General features: G+C 38.2%; 2 protein-coding genes across 4 annotated transcripts in view; both read right to left on the bottom strand.

Annotated features, from left to right (window-relative positions):
* Positions 1 to 24,047, bottom strand: part of ZNF879 (zinc finger protein 879) — a 261,034-nt gene that overhangs the window by 63,020 nt on the left and 173,967 nt on the right. The window lies entirely within an intron of this gene.
* ZNF454 (zinc finger protein 454) overlaps positions 8,416 to 24,047 on the bottom strand; it is a 29,280-nt gene continuing 13,648 nt past the window's right edge. For all 3 annotated transcript variants that reach the window (XM_079144186.1, XM_079144184.1, XM_079144185.1), the window contains one exon: positions 8,416 to 11,416. In XM_079144186.1, the coding sequence (XP_079000312.1) occupies positions 10,095 to 11,416 (1,322 nt within the window). In that variant the 3' untranslated portion in view covers positions 8,416 to 10,094. The remainder of the gene's footprint in view (positions 11,417 to 24,047) is intronic.

The following is a 24,047-nucleotide window of genomic DNA, read 5'->3' as shown; positions in this document are numbered from 1 at the left end:
AAATAGCTGGGTTTTGCTTATGGAATTTTGTTTCCCTGGGGGTAGAAATTAAATGTACTAAGTTGAATTTGATTTATCATGGATCCTCTAGTATTTAGTATCTGGAACTAATTTTGTTGACACTGAAGAATACTTCATACAGATTCTCTGATGCACCATGAGTTTTGACCTTGGGACTAAGTGTTTCTGCATTTTGATATTAACAGGGTTTCTCCTCAGAAATAGCATTTCAGGTGTACAGATTTTCCTTCCTTTCTTTTGTTGTGTTCCTGGGGTGTCTCCACAGTGTGAATTATGAAGTTTCATTTATTGCTGCTAAAATTCATTTTGTAGGACTTCTTTCCTGTAAGGGTTATCTGATGTGTAATGTTTTCTTGGTAAAGGCTTTTCAACATCAGTGCTTTGGTAGAGTTTTATTTTCCTATACTTTTGAGAGTTAGTGATCTCTGATCTTCAAAATGAAGGTTTCCTCAACTTAACTCTTTTCTTAGTGTTTCTCCCAGTATAAGTTCTCTGAAGTGCAATGAGTTTTGACTTCTAGTTGAAAACTTTCCCAGTTTTTTCTTCCACTTTGTCATTGAGCTACACCTCCAGCCCTTTTATTTTGAAACAGGGTCTAAGTTGCTGAGGCTGGACTTGGACTTGAACTTGAAATCTCCCTGTTTCAGTTCCTGTATACAAACTTTTCCTTTTTTTTTTTTTTTTTTAACATTTGTGAGGTTTTCCTCAGTCTGAACTCTGTGACTTAAAGTTAGAATGACTTCTTAGTAAAGGTGTTTTCATGTTGATTGCACTTACAGAATTTCTTCCCAGTGTGGGAGGTTTCTTATTTATTCTGGCTTCTGGCCAAAGATTTTCACATACTCCCCACCCGCATCCTCCCAAGCTCTCTGATGGTAATTGTGTTTTCTTCCCTAGGTGCTGGGGATGGAACCCAGGATCTAGTGCGTGCTAGGCAAGTCCTCTACTTGCTGAACACTGAACAATGCCCCAGCCCCTGATGGGAACTCTCTGACGAACAATGAGTTCCTCTTGTGGGCTCTCCCACATGCAGTTCACTTGTAGGTTATCTCCACGACATGAATTATTTTGTGCACTGTGAGGCATCCTCTGTCATTAAGGTGTTCTCATATTTAGTACATTCATGGGGTTTCTCTCCTTTCAGAATTCAATACACTACAAAGGGATAATTTCTGTAAGAGGGCTTTTGCACATTCAGTGTATATAAAATTTCCCTCTTTCATCTTGTGTGTGTGCGTGTGTGTGTGTGTTCACTGGAGGCCTGACAACTCCCTAAAGTTTCCCTCATGTTTTTTGCTGCCTAGTTTTGAATTCCCTGATGTTCATTCAACCTAACTCCTGAATAAAGTTGCATTTTTTTTCAATTTGTGGAGTTTATAAGGCATTCTACTAGTATGGTTTCCCTCCTGTTGAATAAGACTTGAGTTATAACCTGAAAACTTTCGCATACCATTGCCCTTGAATTTTTTCTCCCAGGTATAAAGTATGTTCTAAGTGAAAGCAGAGTTTTGGATTAGCTTAGTTCATATTTATTACAATTAGTTTTTTTCTCCAGCACAAGTTCTCCAGAGAAAAATAAGATTTAATCTGGATGCAAACTCTACCTGCTATCCATAACAACTTCATCTGTGGTCCAGGGTCCTGAGAGCTTTTTAATATTAATTATGTTCTTATACCAGTGTAAATTTTGGGACACATTTATTACAGCTTTGTCAACATTTATTGTATTGTGTGTGTGTGTGTGTGTGTGTGGTGCTGGGAACTGAACCCAGGGCCTTATACATGCCATACAAACACTCTACCACTGAAACATCCTTGGCCCAACATTTATTGTACTTTTTGTTCCTTTGAAATTCATACATATTGAAGGCTCTTTTATGAGGGCACTAATTCCCTTCATGAGGGCTCCACCTTCATTGACCTAAATCACCTCCCACAGGTTTCACCTCCTAACACAATCACATTAGAGGTCAGAATCTCCACATTTAACTTTTGGGGTGACACAAACATTCAGTCTATAGCAACTTCTGTGGCAGTATACTAATGATTCTCTCTGTTTCCAGTATCTTTTCCCTCTTTTTCATCCTACATATGAATCGGAATAATTGTTCCATGCCATCATGTTGCTGTGACCCAACTGCTTTGGTACCAGTCCTCTCCTAGCACCACAATCTGGTTGTGATTCATTCTAATATTTAGCTAGACTCCAAAATAGAAATAGCAGGAAGGATATATTAATCCAGAGGACAATATGCTGGATTAAGAACTATCAGTTTATTCTACCAGAATTCACAAATATTCAATTTACCTATAGTGTCAACCTCTGAGTTATTTTTCCCATTCTGATTTCACAGGGGAAAATTACAGTCTCCTTTGCCCCTGCCAATGTATACTTCCTTAACTCAGTTTTCACATCTTAAAGTTGTATTGTGTGGTGGCTGAGACTTCTAGAGATCGACTCCAGCTCTATGCTCACTAGACAGGTGACCATGGGCAAGACCATGCACCTCTCTCACAGTTACAGTCAGTCAGTTTCCTTAATGGTCCCTGTGCAGATGCCCCAGTCACCACTCTGCCATACCACTGACTCTCCCAATCCTACCACACTTTGTCCATGGAGACCCAACTGGTTAATCAAACCTCACAGCCGAGCAGGTCCAGGACTCAACCTCACACCATGGGTCCCCAACTCACTGACTCCCGCTGACTGCTCATTCATTACTATTCCAACAAGTATCCAGGGGTGCTTATTCTGTGCTAAGCACATCAGTAGACAAAACAGACAAGGCTTATTTCCTACAAGGGACTTAGATCTTAGTCACAGAGACACAAAATGAACAATGTACAATACACATCAACGAATTACCTAGTGTGTTAAAAGGGGACCAGCACTGTGGAGAAAAGAAAACAGCAGAGTAGCCCAAGTAGATGGGAAACTAGAGGGATAGGTGGCAAGTCTGAACAGAGCAGTCCAGAGGAGGCTTCAGCTGAAAGAGGTGAAGAGTCATCCATGGGGGTCCCTGGGGCCTGGGGCACCCAGCAAATGAGTAGAGAGTGCAGAGGCCCTAGAGCAGGGGCATGCCTGGTGTGCCTGAGGACCCAGCAGAGACTGGCTGGTGTAGGACAGGGAGGGTTACTGTAAAAAGGTAGGTGAGATATATCGTCATGGTTCTCCAGAGAAATAGCACCAGGAGGATCTGTATCTCTACATTCATTCTTTCTATCTCTCTATCTATTATCCTATCTATCATCTCTGTCCATCTTGTGCTACTATAAGAAAACACCACAGACTGGATAATTTATAAAGAACAGAAGTTTATTTCTTAAAGTTCAGAGCACTGGGAACCCCCATATTGAGAGGCCTGTATGTGGTGTGGAATTTCTTGCTGCCTTATCCCATTACAAAAGGCAGAGGGCAAGAGGGTGGCAAAAGGGGGCTGAACACACCCATTCATTAGAAGGTCATTCCCGTGGTAACTCCCCCACTCACACAATAATGGCATTAATCCATCATAAGGGCAGGCAGAGCCCTCCTAATCTAATCATCTCATAAGGATCCACATCTCAACACTGTTATTTTGAGGATTAAGTTTCCAACACACGAACATATTCAAACCAATATATACCCATAATGTAAAGGGATGTGTTTTAAGGAATTGGCTCACATGATTGTAGGGATTGGCAAATCGGAAATCTGTAGGGTAAGCAGAAGGCTGGAAGCTCAGGCAGGAATTGATGTTACCTGGAGGCAGAATTTCTTCTTCTCTGGGAAACCTGAATTTTTTGCTCCTAAGGCCTTCAACTGATTGGATGAGGCCCACCATATTATTGGGCATAATCTCCTTTGCTTAAAGCTCCTGATTGGAGATGTCAACCCCATCTACAAAATACCTTCACAGCAGCACCTATATGAACATTCGATTAAATAACTGGGTGCTATAGCCAAGCCAGTTAATACACAGAGAATATCACATGAGGAAATTGGAGCATATGTAGAGCCCCCATAGGCCATTATAGTTATGGACTTCCTTTTACTGTGAGGTGAGAAAATATTGCAGAGCATTTTAAGAGAGAAGCGAAATGGTCTGACAAATTTAAAGGACCACTTTGGTCACTGTTGATAATATATTAGAAATAGCCTTTTATATGTGTGTCTTTTCTGGAATATTACATGTGGAGGAGTCTGGAGGACACATTCATTCACTGAAACGACACAGTTCTCAGCCAGGTGCATTCTCAGAAACCTCGTTTATGTATGTCTTTAAAAAATGTTTTATAGGCAGAACCACAGAACAAACACATTCATCCACTGACCTGCACTGCTTCCAAATCAGTACACCCTGACATTTTTAGGAATATCTGATGTAGTCTTATATTTTGGGAAGAAGATAAAAAGGAAGAGAGAGAAGATAAGCAGGAGACTTTGGTAGTCAAGAGAGACCAGTGAGACTCCATTTGCCTGGGAAGATTTCCTGGGTCTTGGCAGAGGAAGTTGTCATGAATCCTAGACTTCTGTTATCCCTTGTGTCTATCTGTATGGTAATAAACCCATTTCATATAACTTGTGTGTGAGTAGTCTGTCTCACCAGACTCAGGCAAGTAACCAGTACACAACTGACCTGCTTTGAAAATATTCTATTCCATTTTCTCATTCCACATACTACAGTTTCTTGCTAATTATTTGTATTTCCTTTTGTAATACCTGTCTCTCCTATTTACTGCTCATGAAGGCAGTAACTATATTCATATAAAACCACTATATACTAAGCTTGGTGGCCATTATTTATTAAACATTCCCCCTTTTCTATTTCTCTGGCCATTAGGCTCAGCTTTTATATTTCAGAACACCTCCAAAACAGGTATTATGACCAATAATCCTCTCGTCTGACCTGGGCCCAGGACTTGCTGTGGTTATCACAGGCTGTGCCCATAAGATATCACAGAGCCTTAGTGTCAGGCTCAGATATGTCTGTGAACCTATGGTTCCTGGACTCTCAAGTTGGAAGAACACCTTGAGCTCCTTCCATTCTGCCAATATAAGGCTGAAGAAGCCCTTCTAGTGGAAGAAGTGTGTGGTGTGTGCAAAGCCAGGCTCAGAAGCACGGTTGCAGTTTTAAGACTAAGGACTCACCACAAAATCTCCTACTCATGAGCCCTAACATCTTGAGCCAAGTGGCTCTTTAGTGTGGCCTACAATGCATCATAAAAGAGGTGTCCTAGAGATATATCATCTGGAGTCCACTCTGATTCACCATTTACCAACTGTGTGACTTTCAACAAATTTCAGTCTTCCTTCAATCTTTGAATGTTTTTAAAAAAACTGAACATTTATGCTATTTTCTGTATATAATGTTTTGACATCTTAAAAAAATCTTTCTGGTTGGGGAGAGACTGCCCCGTGGTGCTAGCCAAGGCTGGCCAGGTATATGTCTTCAAAATATAAACTAACCAAGCACAGCCACTCCTCTATCTAGATCATGCAGCCCTGAGGCAATGTTCCTCTGCCTTAATCATCCTACAGCCAGTAACAAGGCAACTCCTATTCAGTGTTGAGCCTACCAGTGTTCAAATTAGGAAATCTTAAAACTTTCTCCCTGCCCTGCCTTGCCTTTCTCTCAGAAGCCAACAAAGTCTCTGGACTAATGCTTTCCCCACTGTCTTGTTTTCTGGCTCTGGCCACCCGTGTCTTTCCCATTTGGTTTTGCGTTTTGTGCCATACCTGTCTTTTAGGACCTGTGAATATATTAAACTTTGTTTTTGTGAGCCTGTTTTCTGTCTCCTGTGGCTACATTTGATTTACCATCTTAACAGAATACAAAACAGGATGGTAGGAATAGGATTAAGTGAATTACTATGTGCAAAGTACTTACAGCAGGACCTGGCACAAGTATGTCCTCAAATGTCAACTGCTATCCCTTGTGATGGGTGGTACAGTTCTTTATATTCTACAGCCTGAACACTATAGTTTCTGGAACCAGGTAGAAGCAGATGGTTATTGTGGGGAGACAGATTGGTCATCAAAGGATAAAACACTGACAGATATGGCTTCTAGTCATGTCTTAGTGATATCTAACCAGATAACCAGAAAACAACTTTCACATCTTAGAACACTGAGTACTTTTCTTATTTTATTTTCATAAAGACAAACTGATGAATAATTGTTCATCCACAACTATTTTTTTTTGGGGGGGGGGATAGCGATGTGTGATACACAGAACATAAGGAATGTGTCAGTACTGAGAAATTCATAAGAGATGAGAAAAAATCAAGCTTTGTGATTTTTCCCCCTTTACAAACTGGTATAAAAATACTAAAAGTGAAAATATTACCAAAAATATATTTAGTGCTGTTGAGGTTGACCAAGAAACACCGAAGCCCCAATGCTAGACAGAGAAGGCTGTGACAGCTTTATGTCTCCACACTATCCGAATGGCTAGTCCAGTAGTTTATGGGAGGGTAGGAAAAAATGCAAAGTTAGAAGGAAGGAAAGGAGAGGAATTAGATAGCTGGAGGCTATGGCATTCTTAATGTTTAAGTGAATTAAATTGTTTTCTCTACCAAAGGCATATAGTTTAGTATTTCTTTGTTCTAAGACTCTAAGGCTCAGGCACAGTCTGAGTCTGCTGCAGAGTCAACGAGTCATTTTAAAAGCATAATATGGAGGAAGGAAACACCTTAGGGACATGCTGCTGTCAGAGCTAGGTCAATACAGGTGGACAAGGAGAACCACCCCAGTTGTAAAATCAGCAGGGCAGTTGAGAAAGACCCAACAAGAGAGAAGGATTAGAGGAATTTGAAAAGGGAGATTCTAACAAGTTTTCCCCAAAGGGCAAGCAGTTTTATGTCTGTTCATGGGAGCCCATAAACATGAAGAATAAACAAGTCTAGATGTGACTCCCTTCTCAAGTCCTCCCCCTGGGCAGAAGGGAATGGGCACTTCTGATGGAATTGCCCACTGGGCAGCTTTGAAGGATGAAAGGAAAGTTCTCCTAGGGGAGGTGAGTCCTGGATCTGCTTCTCTGGCCTATCTAGAGTTCAGACGAGGGGCTGGGAAGGCTGGCATCATGTGTAAGTTCAGTATTTCCTCTGCAATAGGCAGACACGTCATCATGGTCATGGGTGTGCTGGGAATTGTCTTTGTACACTATGTGGAGGAGTAAAGGAGAGGAGGGTGGGCTGGCAGCTAGCAGCTGCTGAAGGTGGCATATTACTAGCTTGAGACCTCTAAACCGTCAAGGTCTCAATAATGGTCCTTTACCTTCTGCCACAGTCAGGGTATCTATGTGGCCAATTGACTAGAGAAGCAAGGATAGAATGAACTGCTCTTCCTAGCACTCCCTGCATGTGTTAGGAGTAACCTGGCTCAGGAAAGGGCAGAGAAAAGTCCTTCTCAGTAACTGCTAAAATATGCATATCATGCAGGTCAGCTGGCAGAAGAGAGTGTGCTGAGGAACTCAGGGTTCTCAAACATGCATGGTTATGGATTAAGTCAAAGGTAATGCTGTGGCAGATCAGATGGCCCAGGTAGACAGCCATACTACCTTGAATTAGAAAAGTACAGAATAGCACGCAGGCAAGGGTGATTTCCTAGAAGAGAAGGTCATACAATAATCTTTTAATCACACAAAATGTAATAAAGTCACTGCCAGGCAAGCCCTATTACCATAAATACATTTAATTTGGTTCAGGCATATCAAACAGTCCATTTACTTACTTTTAGGTTCCCCAAATATGGATGAACGAATGAACAGGCATCTTAAGAGGTCTAATTTCAATAAGACCCACACCTGAAGGAGGTGCACTCTGGGACAGTAACTGTAATCTCAGTGAAGGGCCTTCAGACTGCTGCCATTCTGTTGGCGAAACATCTCCTGGAGCTGTCACAGAGATGCGGGAGGCTTTTAACCTGACTGCAGGCCTTGGCCCAAATGCAGGCTTATGTCAAGTGGCAGTGACTCTCCTGCTTCCAACAAACAAAGTGTGCAGTGAGCCCAACTTAGCAATGCATTTCTCAGGGACTCAAGGTAAAGGCAGGGGAGTAGGTGGTGGTAATAGGACTAGGCAGTTTATGGAGATGGTACTACAGCATGGTTTCCTAGGCTTACTGTATAATCTGGAGGTGCCAGTCATGTGAAGCTGCAGATGAATGTGTGTGCACCCAACACAACCCATGCCAAGTTACCTCTTGAAATGCTGCTTCACATGCATGGGAGAAAGCATGAGGTACTGGTTACCTAACAGGAGATACCTGCCCACATAGGTGGTTTTTATTAGCTGGGAGCTGAATTTAGAGAACTTGGGCTTAGAAGCTGTCAGAAGCTTCTGAGTTTGTATCAACCTAGAGTCCCACATGATATTGAATATCCTCTACTTTAATTTGGAGCAGAGGTACAGAATTTAGGGAGGGGGAGCAGAAGTTTGCCAAGTTTGATGGACAGTACTTCACAAACCTGGAATCTTTCACCTTGCTTGCCAGAATTTGTTCTATCTTCATTGTGGAGCACGATCCAGGGTATAGTAGTACAGGTTCCTCCATTCCTTGTGGTGGAAAAGGGGAGAGTACTCTCAGAGGTTATGTACGTGAAAGTGCACAGATTTTTAGCAAAAGCACTAAAGATTAAAGATGGTCAAAGAACTGTACCTGCAGGACTAGTATGTTACTCACATTTTGGACATGGCCACAGCCCTGGTCAGAGAACGTTAAGTGGTGCTATGGATCACTTCTGGACCATGGAATTAATCAATAAGGTGCTCACCACTAACAGGATGGGAGTCTTTAAAGTGGTAGAGTGCCCAGATGAAGGAGAGGAAATGCTACTTTCAAATGCAAAAAACAGAAATTCAAGGCTCCCTGCTTACCTATGAACATGGCATCACACCTTTGGAAACATAAATGAAAACTGGACAAGGACAAGGATGCAGCAATTCAGTTATTTTGGGAGTAGTTAATATACTCAAATGCAGTGTGGACATACGACTCCAGTCAAGGGAAAGAGAATTAGAGAATTTTCATTACTGGCTCTTATGTCAGTTGAACACTGGGAAATGGCAAGTCACAGCAGAGGTGGCTGGGAATCCCCACCAACCACTGTGGTTGGGATGATCACACCTGAAGCTGGGCAAACTCCTGACTGTAGTGCACAAAACAGCTGAGGGACAATGGCTGCACAAGTAAAGCCTCCATTAACAGAGGGTTAGAGTCAAGCTGAGGCCTGGAGGAATTGGAACTCAAGAATTTTGACCAAACTTTGCCCCACTGATTGAGATCCTGAGTTCTGAAAGTTGGATTTGGGTACACTATCCAGAATCATGGATATGGATTCTGTTACGGATTCACAGTTGATTCTGAGATTCTAATCCACTAATTCAGTTGATTCTGATTCACACTGTGTATGAGCTCAGATTAGCTACTTTCCCAGGGTGGTATTAAGAAGTGACATGATTCCTCAACAGTTAGGAGTTAAGGCAGAAGCTCATACCTTTCAGATGAATTGGCTCAGAAGGAGAATACCAGTAAGAAGCTGGTGGACAGATAAACCTGGGAAATCTGACAAAAGACGGTTTGAAGTTGAAGATGTGAAGCATAATTTAAATGATTCCTAGGCATGGATGACTGCACTTTCTTTACACTGGGTGTCAGGAGTATGGGCAAAGAGAGAACAAAGAATTCCATTAAAGGTGGCAACTCTCTTATACATGAGATGATAGTAGAATGAAATGCTTACGGGTCATTTTCTTACTTTTTTGATATTTTACTTCTGAACCTTAATTTTTACAATTTCATAATTCTCTTAACAAACTATAAATTTGAAAAAAACTATTTTTAAACAAAGTTCCATTTTGGTTCTGATTCTTGATAATTCAGACTAATAAAATATACTGCTATTAATTTGAGGCAGTACTAAGCAATGGAGGGGTGTTTGCAATTCTTATAGTCTCAAAACCCATGATATTGTGATGCTTGACTCTTGATAAATACAATGACTATCCTGATTTAAGACATCATGCTTATTCTCTAGAATGGGTTATCTTATATTCATAGTTAATCTTCTCAGTCATAAACTGCATTCACGTCACTTTTCTCCAATATGATGTCTCTGATGTTGAATGAGATTTGCCGTCTGGTTGAAAGCCTTCCCACATTTATTACATTTATAGGGTTTCTCTCCTGTGTGAATTCTCTGATGTTGTGTAAGGTGAGTGCTTCGGATAAAGGCCTTCCCACAGACTTTACATTTGTAAGGCTTTTCCCTTGTGTGAATTCGCTTATGTTGGGTAAGGGCTGAATGGTCACTGAAGGCTTTCTCACATATGTTACACATGTAAGGTTTTTCCCCAGTGTGAATTCTCTGATGCTGGGCTAAGGCCGATTGGTCCCTGAAGGCTTTCTCACACAAGCCACATCTGTAAGGTTTCTCTCCAGTATGAATTTTCCGATGTCGTGCAAAGGATGAATTATCCCTGAAAGCTTTCCCACATTCACTACATTTATAAGGTTTCTCTCCAGTGTGAATTCTTTGATGTTCAGTAAGGGAAGAGTTTACCCTAAAGGCCTTTCCACATTCATTACATTCGAAGGGCTTCTCCCCAGTGTGAATTCTCTGATGCTGAAGAAAACTTGTACTCTGATTAAAGGCTTTCCCACATTCATTACATTTATAGGGTTTCTCACCACTATGAATATTCTGGTGTTTGGTAAGATGTGCCCTGCACACAAAGGCTTTTTCACAAATGTTACATTTGAAAGGTTTCTCTCCAGTATGTATTCTGTGATGGTGGGAAAGATGTATGTTCCGGATAAAAGCTTTTCCACATAAATTGCATTCAAAAGGTTTTTCTCCAGTATGGATTTTCTGATGGTAAGTAAGTGAGGAGCTCACTGAGAAGGCCTTGCCACATTCCTTACACTCATATGGCTTTTCACCAGTGTGAATTCTTTGGTGATGGATGAGGTGTGTACTCTGGTGAAAGGCTTTCCCACATTCTCTGCATTCATATCTTTTCTCTTTAATATGCATTTTCTGACTCGTGTTAAGCTTTTCACTATGAATTTTCTGATGCTTGTTAAGGGTAGAACTCTTAGAGAAAACTTTCCCACACTTACTACATTCAAAGGCTTTTTTGCTTGGCTGAAGTTCCTGTTCTTGAACAAGAGAGGGGCTTAAGCTGCAGCCCTTCCCAGATTCACTGCATTCCTGTTCACGAAACCCAAATGGAGAGTTCTCTTGCTGCAAACTGATCTCCTGACCTTCCTGGCACTGCCATTCCAACAGGTTAGCATATTTCCAGTGACTATCTCTGGTGAATCTTTCCTTTATTGTCCATTGACCTAATTCTTCTTTAGAAATATCTGCCTCGAGAGTAGTTTTCTTACTTATAGGCATCATCGTCCAGTCTGAAAGACATTAAAAATAAAAATATCTGTTTTACCTGAGTTCCTCAAGATGGCATGAGATTATGAATCTGTTAATAATGCTTAACAAAGAGGTTGTGGTTATGAAGTTTTCTTGAGAAATGACAATAAGAAAGGAAAGAAAAAGAGAGGTGACCACTGGACTATGGTAGGGTTCATCAATACTGTCTGAGGCAGGGGAGCTTGGGCTCCTTCCTGATCTCAGAGGTCATGGGCCTGGGGTGAGTCCAGAGTACAATACTTGTTTACTTTGTGATCAGAGAAAAATTACCTGACTGTAAGCCTCAAAAAATCTAATACAGGGCCAGGGCTCTGACTTAGTGGTGGAATGCTTGCCTAGCACATGTGAGACACTGGGTTTGATTCTCAGCAACACATGCACAAATAAATAAAGATATCGTGTCCATCTACAACCAAAAATACTTTTAAAAAAATCTAATATAGACCAGACTATTCTAACATGTAAGAAAAAAAAAAAAAAGTATCTTGTCTATTCTAGTGCTATGGTCTTTAAGATAAACCAGATTTGGTCTTAGGAAACCACTGAAACTAGACATCAACACTTGGTAGGCAAAAACATCAAGAGCAATTATAATACCGTCACTTTTTACAGACTCATTTGAGTATACAGATGGACAATAAAAAGCTAAGTTGCTCTTCAGGGTATGTGAAACATTTGTATCTACTAAGACCTCCTACTGCCCGTGAGGAAGCAATGTCTAACCCATATGATAATGTGACATACACAAGAGGAAAATCTACCATGGTGATGTTCAAGAACAGAAAATTAAGAACAAAGCAGGATATCTGCAAGGCTTTAGCCAGTATGTCTCAGAAGGAGAGGCTATGAATCTGGGGAAAGTATTCATTAGAAAAGGGGCTCTACTACAGGAATAGCAGCCATGGTCCCATGAATTGTCTAACAAAATAACTCTTTTCCTCTGACCAAAAAAAAAAAAAAAAAAAAATCTCATGTAACAACCTTACACTTGGTTTCATGGATATCTTGTTATTGACAGAGTTCTGGATTGTGTGTTATTTTTCCTTGTTTGTGAATATTCACCTTTTAACTTAAGTCTGTTTAGGACTTTGTACTAAGAAACGTAATGCTAAGGACAAGATACTAATACAGATGATGCAAAGACTCCTGGAAAATTCTATCCAGAGAAAGCCTTTCTCAGCACCTCTTTTCCAACTCCAGGAAATCTTTACAAAGAAGTACAATTATATAATAGTACTTAAAAAAACCTTTAATTATCCGGAAAAGAAAGATGAACAGTCAGATAACAATGGTATCTTCAGGGGATTAGTTCTAGGATTCCCCACAGATACTAATCCCTACAGATACCAGAGAATGACTACATTGTCATTTAACTTTATTCTTGTTGTAACCAAGGATATATTATTCTGAGTGTGAAATGTTAGCCTTACAATATACCTGTTTATCTTTCTAAAAGCCTACCAGAGAAGAAATTGTTTGAGGAAAAAAAAAAACTACTAGGTTTGGGAATCACCTTCCTGTATTTTCCTTCTCTCCCATATCTTAGACTATCAAATGTGCTTTGGGTGATATGCCTTCAGGTAGATATTTTTTTTTAATTCATATTTTCTAGTTGTTTTTTACAGAAATTTAGTATTTTGAGGTTTGGCAATATAGTCAGACCTCTGCATTTGCAGGTTCCATATTTGTGGATTCAATCAACCATGGATTGTACACTATATAGTTAAGCTTATAATAATGATTGCTTCTGTGCTGAACAGGTATAGAATTTTTTTCTTGCATTATTCCCTAAACAACAGAGTAAAACAACCATTTACATAGCATTTATATTGTATTAGGTAGTGTAAGTAATCCAGAGATGATTTAAAGTATACAAGAGGTTGCTATTTTATATAACCTATGCACATTTTATCTAAGCAACTGAATGAATAATTTGATGAATCCTTAAGCTTTCCACAGTAAAAGATGAAAGTTTAATGGAAATTCAGAATTTTCTATAGTCTTTTGATATCGTGGACCCCAAAAACTATATTTTGGGACCATCCAAAGAGGAAGACTCACAGTAAATAAGTGAAGTCCTTCTAGAAGTAAGGGAAAACAAGAGACTGAAAAAGCTCTATAAACGCTGGGACTCATCCTCCAGCTATTAGAGTGCCTCAAGATTAAGAGTTTATTTACCCTCTAAAGGCCTACTAGAGGAGAAGGCAAATCTTCTCTGGAAGAAACAATATCCAGAGCACCTATATTCCTTCTCACCTAATGTCAGAGATTCAATTTAAAAATACCAGGAGGAACCAGAAATTGAATGAGAAAAAAAACAACACATAAAAGAGAAAGGAACTTAGAGCTCAAATACCAGAGTTACCAGATATGGACTTAAAAGTAACTGTGATTAATACGTTTGAGAAAACAAGAAAGATAAAAAATTATAACAAATAATTGGAACAAAAAAATCAAATGGAAATCCTAGAACTGATAAAGAATTGAAATTATGAGCACAATAGCTAAATTTAACACTAAAACTGCATAAGCAGAAAATATCCATATGCTAGGTTCAAATATGTCCCCTACAAGGTTAGGTATTAGAGATTTAACTCCCAAATTCATACATTGATGTTATCTGGAAGTAGGGCCTTTGAGAGAGTTAGGATCAGATGAGGTTATGTTGGTGGGGCCCCCACAGAAGCAGTACTTATCTTTATAAGAAATGGGGAAGAGACCTGGGCTAGCACACTTTGCTCTGTCTGTTTGTGGAATGCCCTTCATGGAGTTATGATGCAGCATGAGGCCCTCACCAGATGCTCAGCAGATACCAGTGCCATGCTTTCAGACTTCCCAGCCTCCAGAACCATGAGCTAAATAAACCTTTATTCTTCATCAGTCACCCAACAGAAAATGGACAAGAATACTGGTAAAAGATGCAGAAAAAAATTAAGAAGAGACAGATCAGACATGGTCAAATGATTGAATATATGTATGACTGGAGTTGTGTAATGAGAGGAGGTAAAGAATGGAAAGCAAAATGTTATTTGAAAAAAGAAAGGCTGCAAAATGAAACTTGAGTATTCTATTGTGGTAACACAAATCAGACAGACTAAGATAGCCTCTAAATTAAGTAATACATTTCTAAGCAACTTTACATCAAAGAAGAAATCATGACAATAATTAGAAAATATTTTGAACTAAATGATGATAAAATGAGAATTGGAACTTATAAAACACAGGTAAAGTCATATGTGGTAGGAAATATACATATACACTGATTATCAATCTCAAAAATGTTTAGAAGATAACAAACCCAAAAAATATGAAAAGAAATAAAGAAAACAAGTTAATTAAAAACTTGATAGACCTCCAGCAAAACAAATCAAGACATGACATATTACCAATATTAAGAATGTTAAGGGGCTGGGATTGTGGCTCAGTGGTAGAGTGCTTGCCTAGCATGTGTGAGGCACTGGGTTCAATTCTCAGCACCACATAAAATTAAATAAAGGGTCATCAACAACTACTAAAAATATTTTTTAAAAAAGAATTTTAGGGTGACACTGGGACATACTTCACAGAGATTTACAAGAAAATAAGAACACAGTAAAAAAACTTCATGGTAATACATTCGATGGTTTAGATAAAAGACTTAAACTTCTAGAAAAACATAATATAATAAAACAGACACACAAAAATACAAAATCTAAATGATCTCATATCTAATAAATACATAGGATCTTCATTTTAAAACTTTTTCACCAACAAATTTCTAGGCAGAGATAGTTTCACTAGCGAGTTCTTCCAAATTTAGAAAATGAAGAAATAACATCAGTCTTACACAGGTCTTCCAGAAAACTGAAAGAATAGTATCACCAACTGGTTTTATAAAACTGACACAACACCAGATCTGATGAAGACATTATAAATGATAAATTCACAGAGTATTCTCTTTTATGAACACAGATGCAAAATTCCTAAATAAAATACTAGCAAAAGAAATATGGTGACATAAAAAGATAATATATCACAAATAGATGGAAATTTGACGTTGTTTTTGTATTTTAACCACTCAATGTAATTCTTATTAACAGAATAAAAGAGAAAAAGTACACCATTATTTTAATAGATGCTGAAAAGACCTCTGACTCAATTCAATACCCAGTCATGATAAAAACTCATAGCAAAGTAGGAGTAGAACAGGTTTCTTAATTTGATTAAGAGTACTTATAAAAAAAAACTATATTAAACAACAGTTCATCATAAAATATTAAAAATATTCTCGAGGCTGGGAGTGTAGCTCAGTTTGTAGAGTGCTTGCCTTGCATGCACAAGGCCCTGGGTTCAATTCCCCAGCATCACAAAAAAGAAATATATATATATTCTCAAGACTGAGATGAAATAAGCATTTCTGCTTTCATTATTTCACTCAACATTGTACTAGACATCTAACAAATTCAAGGTTAAAAAGAAAGAAGAAAAGATTAGGAAGGAAGAAATAAAAATGTTATTTATCTGATGACATGATTGTGTTCATATAAAAACACAATACAAAATACTTCGTGGACAAGGGAATACAAAAACCAATAGTATATCTATATACCAGCTACACATAATTGGAAAATGAAACTTTCAAAAGATATTTACAAATATATCAAACACAACAAACACTTCTTATCAAAATCTCAGCAGGAATTTTGTAGAAGATGAATAGCCAATTCTAAAATTCTAAGAGCAAAGAAAAGAACAAAACTGGAAAACTAACATTAGCAAATACAAGACTCCTTATGATGCTACAGTAATTAAAACAGGGTACACTAGCACAAGATTAGACAGAAGAAATGAAACAAGACAGTCCAGAAATAAACTGTACACAAATAGACCAAAGGAACAGACCGTAGAATCCATGCTTGCAGCTGCACAAGCATGACATGAACTTGCAGTCAACTTATATCTGACAGAGGGGACAGTGCAGTACAACGGGGAAATGGTCTTTTTAGTAAATGATCCTGGGTCAACTGGATGCCCATCTAGAAAACAGTGAAAGATAAACTTCCATGTGGATTGGAGACCTAAATATGAAAGACAATATAATACAGCTGCTATGGGATAACACATCTTCATGGCTTTAAGAGGTCTTAAGTAGGACACAAGCATTAACCATAGAAGGAAAAAGAATCCTAAAAAATTGAACTACCTTAAAAATTCAAAACTTCTGTTTATCAGATGATGCCACTATTCACAGTGAGAAGCAATATTTACAATACATATATATGACAGGAGACTCAAAACCTGAATGTACAACCCTATAAATCAATAAGAAAAAATCAGACAGCTGAATAGAAAAAGGGGACTTATAGATACTCTACAAAAGAGGATATCTAAATGTTTAGAAGAAATAAAAAGATGATCATAAACTTAAATGAAGGCATAAACTTAAATACTCCAGCATCTCTAGTTTTTTTTTAATGACAATACTAAGTGTATCAGAGGATATGGAACTCACAGATCCTGCTGGTTGGAATATAAAATGGCCTAAGGATTTTGGAAATCTATCTGGCTAGGTCTACCAGGGCTTGCAGTTGCACAAGCATGACATTTCTATCTATATACTCCAGGAAAATGTACACTCAACACTCTAAAACCTGTAAAAGAAATGTTCACAGTAGTACTATTCATAATAGCTCCAAGGCAGAAATAAGCCCAATGTCAAACAATAGCAAATGTACAAATGTACAAACAGGGATATGATTATGTCAAAATGTTATACAGTGAGGGGCTGAGGTTGTGGCTCAGTGGTAGCACGCTCGCCTAGCATGTGTGAGGTGCTGGGTTCAATCCTCAGCACCACATAAAAATAAAGGTATTATTTCTACCTACAACTAAAAAATTTACAACTAAAAGCCATAAATGAATAAAACAAAGGTTCATCAACAACTAAAAAAAATTAAAAACAACAACAACAAAAGTTATACAGTGAGAAGAGAATGAATCAGCAACTGTCATTGTATGTGACAACATGGATAAGTATCAGCATACTGTTGAAATAAAGATGTCAAACACAGAAGAGAAAATGCCATGTAATACCATTTACATGGTTTAAAAACAGGCAAAACAAATCTATGGTCAAGGCAGTTGTTACCTTCAGGATAAAAGAAACAGAAGGGACTGGGGGTTATTGGGATACTGGTAATGTTCTATTTTTTTTTATGAGTTTTTACATGATTTTATGATTTATATAATTTTATATGATTATACAGATTTATGTATGTAATACAAAGCTGCTCCCGGTCCTTTCCGTTGCATCACAACCTAGCTTGTCAGTCTGAAAGCTGCTCCCACGCCCTTTCCGCTGCAGCCATTTTCCCCGCCTCCCTACTACTTGTCAGTCTGTGAACATCCTAGCTAGCTATTAGTTCATCAGTCAGCTTGCAAGTATCCTCCGTTATTGGTCCCCTGTTAGCCCAGCGGAATTCAACTGCTTAAGGGTAGCTACCCTGCCATCTTTCCTCTTGCTTTTCTCTCTCCTACTCACTTGCTTTCTCTCTTCTCCTCACTTTTCCACTCTTTCTAGCACATGCCCTTTCTCTTTTCCTCTCATTTTCTCTCTTACCCTGCAGGGAGACACTCTGATTGCTTAATAAACTCCCTTATGTGATTTCCCATGTCCGGCGTGGTTTCGTGAGTTTTTTTACAATGTGTTTATGCTAAAATTTGTTGAGTTGTACATCTATGATTTGTGTACTTTTCTGTATTACTTCAAAGAAGGTTTACTTAAAAATGAGGGAGCTGGGAGTGGTGGCGCACACCTGTAATTCCAGTGGGCTTGGGAGGCTAAAGCAGGAGGATTGCGAATTCAAAGCTAGTTTCAGCAATGGCAAGGTGCTAAGCAACTCAGTGAGACCCTGTCTCTAAATAAAATACAAAATAGGGCTGGGGATGTGGCTCAGTGGTTGAATGGCCCTGAGTTCAATCCCCCCCCCCCAAAAAGTGGGAGGTGGCTTCTAAAAATAATCAATGAAAGCACCCACTGACTAGTTTTCTATCAACTACGGCATACTTAAGTCTGCCTATTAAAGCACTTTCTTGATTGTGATAATAAAAACAGCTATTGTGACTTTTTAAATGTTTTATATTAATCAATACATCTTGGTTTTACTACACTGAAGACTAACTGAGGAGTGAGAAGACTAGACCCACTGAAACGAACGTGACTTCAGTATGACAGAGCAGGCCCAAGAGTTAACATTCACTGGGGTCCAGGTCACTGCAGATGGGCAGATTAAGGAGCCGATGTATTGGTCCGCATTAAAAAAATAAAAAAAAAATTAAAAAGTAGCAGTTTTAAAATATACAGCTCTAGGGTTTGCACTGAGGCATGCAAGCAATATGCTCTAAGCCTAAAATGTAGTCAAGAGGTCACAAGCAGGGAGGGACCAAAGTCCATCCCACTTTGCTCTCTAATCACCTAAGTTCCAAGCCATCAAGTGCATCTGAAATTGGGGAGGGGGAAGTGGATAAAACCAGGAGAATTGATTTAAAGTCATTTGGAAAGTCTTTGGTCCCCCAAATCCACCTCCTAACTCAGAGGACCTGGGGAATTTCCTTCACTCAACCTAGCAAAAGACCCTAGGACTTTTCTCCTGGAAGAAAGTAAAACAAAACTGAATTAGATTGAAGATCCCAGGGCAGTTGGCCAGAAGAGCTGTGTTGACAACAAAAGCTCCTTGTACCATGCAGAGTCTCTGTAAAGGACTTTAGACCTCCCGCTGTTTGGGTAGGCAACCACTAGGTGGCTAAGAAAAGCCTCTAATAAGAAAGATACCAAAATAAACAGAAAATCAGGGAAAACACGGCCTACGATGGGAAAAGAGAATGTTTTTGAAAACCAGTATCTTTAAAGGTAAGTTTTTTGTGTTTGTTTGTTTTCCACTGCTGAGAATTGAAGACAAGGCTTCCCACATGCTAAACACGCATTCTGCCACCAAACTACACCCCCAGCCTTTAGAGGGAAGACATGTTAACTAAAGCATGAGTAAGAGCTTATTTTAAAAAGCAATATTCACAGAAACAAGGGTTCTGGAAATTAAACATGATTGCAGAATTTAAAAACTCAATATACAATGCCTGCTGTAAATGATTCAAAAGCGGAAGAAAACAAAATCCAATAACCTTGTTTATAGTCAATGGACAAATAGCAGGGAAGGACAGTGATGGAGAAAAGGTAAACAAGACCTTTGGATGCCTCCTGTTTAGTCCCTGGAGGCCAATTCCAGGTCATAATAAAGGGCCAAAAGACCCTAGGGGTCTCAATGTATTCAAGTGACAGGGATCTATGGACCGCCAAACGGAAAGAAACTGTAGAAACTAAATTGCAGTTTTAAACTGTCCTATAACTCTTCTGTTCCTGGTCCAGAAGTTTCTGCTGGTTATACCGAACATTTAATGAAGAGACAACATCAATTCTATACAAAATTTCTCAGAAAACAGAAGGGGCAACTTCCCAACTCATTTTTTGAGGCTAACATTACTCTGACATCAGAAACAAAGATATTACAAGGCAAAGAAAACTAATGTTTCGTGACTACTGATGCAAAAATCTTTAACAAAATGTTAATAAATTAAATCTGTAAATATTCAAAAAGGACAATAAATCAACACTAAGTTAGGTCTATCCTAGGAATGCAAATTTGATTTGATATTTAAAAATCATTTAACTAATTAATTAACTCAACCCCAGCATCATCTTAAGAACTCAGAAAATCATTGGAAAAGTAGCATACATTTATGATAAAGTTATCATCAAACTTGGAGTGTGTATAAACTTATTCAACCTGATAAAGGGTGTCTACGAAAAATACCCAGGTAACATTATATTCAATGGTGAAGGGCTGAAGGCTTTCCCCCTAAGATGGGGAACTAGGCTAGGATCCCCCTCTCATGGCTGTCACTTGACACTGTGCTGAAGGTCCTAACCAGGGCGGTAACGAAACAACTGGGTCTCATGTACATAATGGAACAATTACCTTAAAAACAATTTTCAGTTTAAAGTTAAATATGCACTTAATACACTACCAACAATCCTTTTCCAAAATATATACTCTATTATATCCATAGAAACCATAACTAATGTTCATAGTGGCATTAGCCCCAAACCGCAAACAACTCAAATGCTCATTAATGATGAATGAACAAAATGTGGTTTATCTGTACATTGGGATTATGCTGTGTGAAACAAGGATGAATCTCAAAGATTTTATGCTATGTGAAAGAAGTCAGACATGGAAGAGAACATACTGTATAATTCTGTTTATATGAAATCCTAAAAAGGCAAGTCATAGGGAAAGAAAGATCAGTGGTTGTCAGGGGCTGGGGCAGGAAGGAAGAGCAGGAAATGGGGTAAGAAGAAACTTCCTGAAATCATGAAAATGATATTTTTCTTATGAGGTGATAGCCACAGAATTGTATAAATTTATCAAAATGGATCAAATTTCACACTTAAATTTGCTGAATTTTATTACATTATCAATTATGCTTTCATGAAGCTGACAAAAATTGTTTTTAAAACTTTAGTAAAGGTTAGAAAATAAAATTAAGGAAATTTGTAAAAAAGTAGAGCCAAGAAAGCTTAATGCTTGGAGAGAAATTTTCATAAAGAGAAAATTAGGAGGTGGGGCAAATCTCATTCTGAGATGCCTGCTGAAGACTAGAAGCTCATTGTCAGGTACCTCTCATACATGAGGCTACTGAAGACTGGGAGGTTTGAATACTATATGACTGTTATAGTGTAGATTTTATTTTTCTCCTTATTGAAAAATTTTAAGTTTTTATTTCTTTACTTTTCTCGCTCTTTTTTCCTTTTGTTTACCTGTTCCCTCAGAGTCTATTTCTCCCTTTTCCCATGCTAACAACTGACTTCTTTTGATTATACTCTCACTCTTTCTATGATCTAGACCATATATTCTTCCCTTATCCTGTTAACAGCTACATCTTACAACCCTCTGCATCCTCTTTGTCCTCCTTTAGAAACTGCAGACCTTATTGCAAATCTGTTTGTTATACTGAAGATGATAATTGAACTCATTCTGTTTATTATGACAATATTGTTAACGTCCTCATTGTTTGGTTCGGGTTGCATACTGTCTGAACTGGGCACTGCTAATATTGATCTCCCCCATAAAGAAATGGTTGTGGAAACCTATAGGGTCACTATAAGCCTATGGGGGGAAGTTGCAATACCCCAGATCTGCACTGTTAGAGGGAAAGATACATGAACAACATGAAAAAAAAAAAAAAAAGGGGAAGAAAATGATCCAAACAAACCTCTATTCTATATTAATAGAATCCAGTGACAGTATGATAGAAGAAATGTCAGAAAAGGACTTCAGATTATACATGATTAAGATGATTCGTGAAGCAAAGGATGAGTTAAGAGAGCACATGAAGGCAATGAATGATCATACCAATAAACAGTTGAAAGAGCAGCTGCAGGAAGCAAAAGATCATTTCAACAAAGAGATAGAGATTCTCAAAAAAAAACAAACAGAAATCCTTGAAATGAAGGAAATAATAAACCAAATAAAAAACTCAATGGAAAGCATCACCAACAGACTAGACCACTTGGAAGACAGAACCTCAGACAATGAAGACAAAATATTTAATCTTGAAAATAAAGTTGCCCAAACAGAGAAGATGGTAAGAAATCATGAACAGAATCTCCAAGAACTATGGGACATCATGAAAAGACCAAATTTAAGAATTATCGGGATTGAGGAAGGCACAGAGATACAAACCAAAGGAATGAACAACCTATTCAATGAAATAATGTCAGAAAATTTCCCAAGCCTAAAGAATGAAGTGGAAAATCAAATACAAGAGGCTTGCAGAACACCAAATGCACAAAATCACAACAGATACACACCAAGGCATATAAAGAAAATGCCTAACATACAAAATAAAGACAGGATTTTGAAGGCTGCGAGAGAAAAGCATCAGATTACATATAGGGGAAACCAATAGGGATATCAGCAGATTTTTCAGCCCAGACTCTAAAAGCTAGAAGGGCCTGGAACAACATATTTCAAGCTCTGAAAGAACATGGTTGCCAACCAAGAATCCTGTACCTTCAGATTTGAAGATGAAATAAAATCCTTCCATGATAAACAAAAGTTAAAAGAATTTACAATAGAAAGCCTGCGCTACAGAATGTTCTCAACAAAATATTCCATGAGGAGGAAATGAAAAACAACAATATAGGTCAGAAAAGGGGGGAACTACCTTAAAGGAAACACCAATCAAAGGAGAAACTAAGCCAAGTTAAAAACCAAAAATAAGCCCAAATGACTGGGAATACGAATCATATCTCACTAATAACCCTGAACATTAATGGCCTAAACTCCTCAATCAAAAGAAAATAGACTGGCAGAATGGATTAAAAAGAAACATCCAACAATATGCTGCCTTCAAAAGACTCATCTCAAAGAAAAAGACATCCACAGACTAAAGGTGAAAGGATGGGAAAAAACCTACCATGCACATGGACTCAGTAAAAAAGCAGGGGTTTCCATCCTTATTTCAGATAAAGGGGACTTCAAGCCAAAGTTAGTCAGAAGGGATAAAGAAGGACATTTCATACTACTTAAGGGAACCATAAATCAGGAAGACATAACGATAGTAAATATTTATGCCCCAAACAACAGTGCATCCATGTACATCAAACAAATCCTTCTCAATTCCAGGAATCAAATAGATCACAACACTATAATTCTGGGTGACTTTAATACACCGCTGTCACCACTGGATAGATCTTCCAAACAAACAAACAAACAAACAAAAACAAAGAAACCATAGAACTCAATAACAAAATCAATAATTTAGACTTAACAGACATATGTAGAGTATTCCATACATCAATGAGCAAATTCACTTTCCTCTCAGCAGCACATGGAACCTTCTCAAAAATAGACCATATATTATGCCACAAAGCAGCCCTTAGGAAATGCAAAAAAATAAAATGCCTTGTGTTCTATCAGATCATAATGGAATGATATTAGAAATCAATGACAAATAAAAAAACAGAAATTACTCCAACACCTGGAGACTAAATAATATGCTATTGAATGAAGCATGTATAACAGAAAACATCAGGGAGGAGATAAAAAAAATTCTTAGAGGTAAATGAGAATGATGAGACAACATATCAAAATTTCTGGGATGATATGAAAGCAGTACTAAGCGGAAAATTCATTGCATGGAGCGCATTCCAGAAAAGAATAAAAAGTCAACAACTAAATGACGTAACATTACAGCTCAAGCCCTAGAAAAAGAAGAACAGAACAACAGCAAAAGTAGTAGAAGACAGGAAATAATTCAAATCAGAGCTGAAATCAATGAAATTGAAACAAAAGAAACTATTCAAAAAATTGACAAAACAGAAAGTTGGTTCTTTGAAAAAGTAAACAAAATAGACAAACCCTTAGCCACACTAACGAAGAGAAGGGAGAGAGAAAACTCAAATTACTAAAATTCGTGATGAAAAAGGAAATATCACGACAGACACCACTGAAATACATAACATAATGAGAAGCTACTTTGAAAATCTATATTCCAACAAAATAGAAAATAGTG

This window comes from Sciurus vulgaris (assembly GCF_902686455.1).
Source record: "Sciurus vulgaris genome assembly, chromosome: 6".
Taxonomy (NCBI): domain Eukaryota; kingdom Metazoa; phylum Chordata; class Mammalia; order Rodentia; family Sciuridae; genus Sciurus; species Sciurus vulgaris.
Note: the sequence above shows the minus strand (reverse complement) of the source record. Positions and strands in the feature narration are given on the sequence as shown.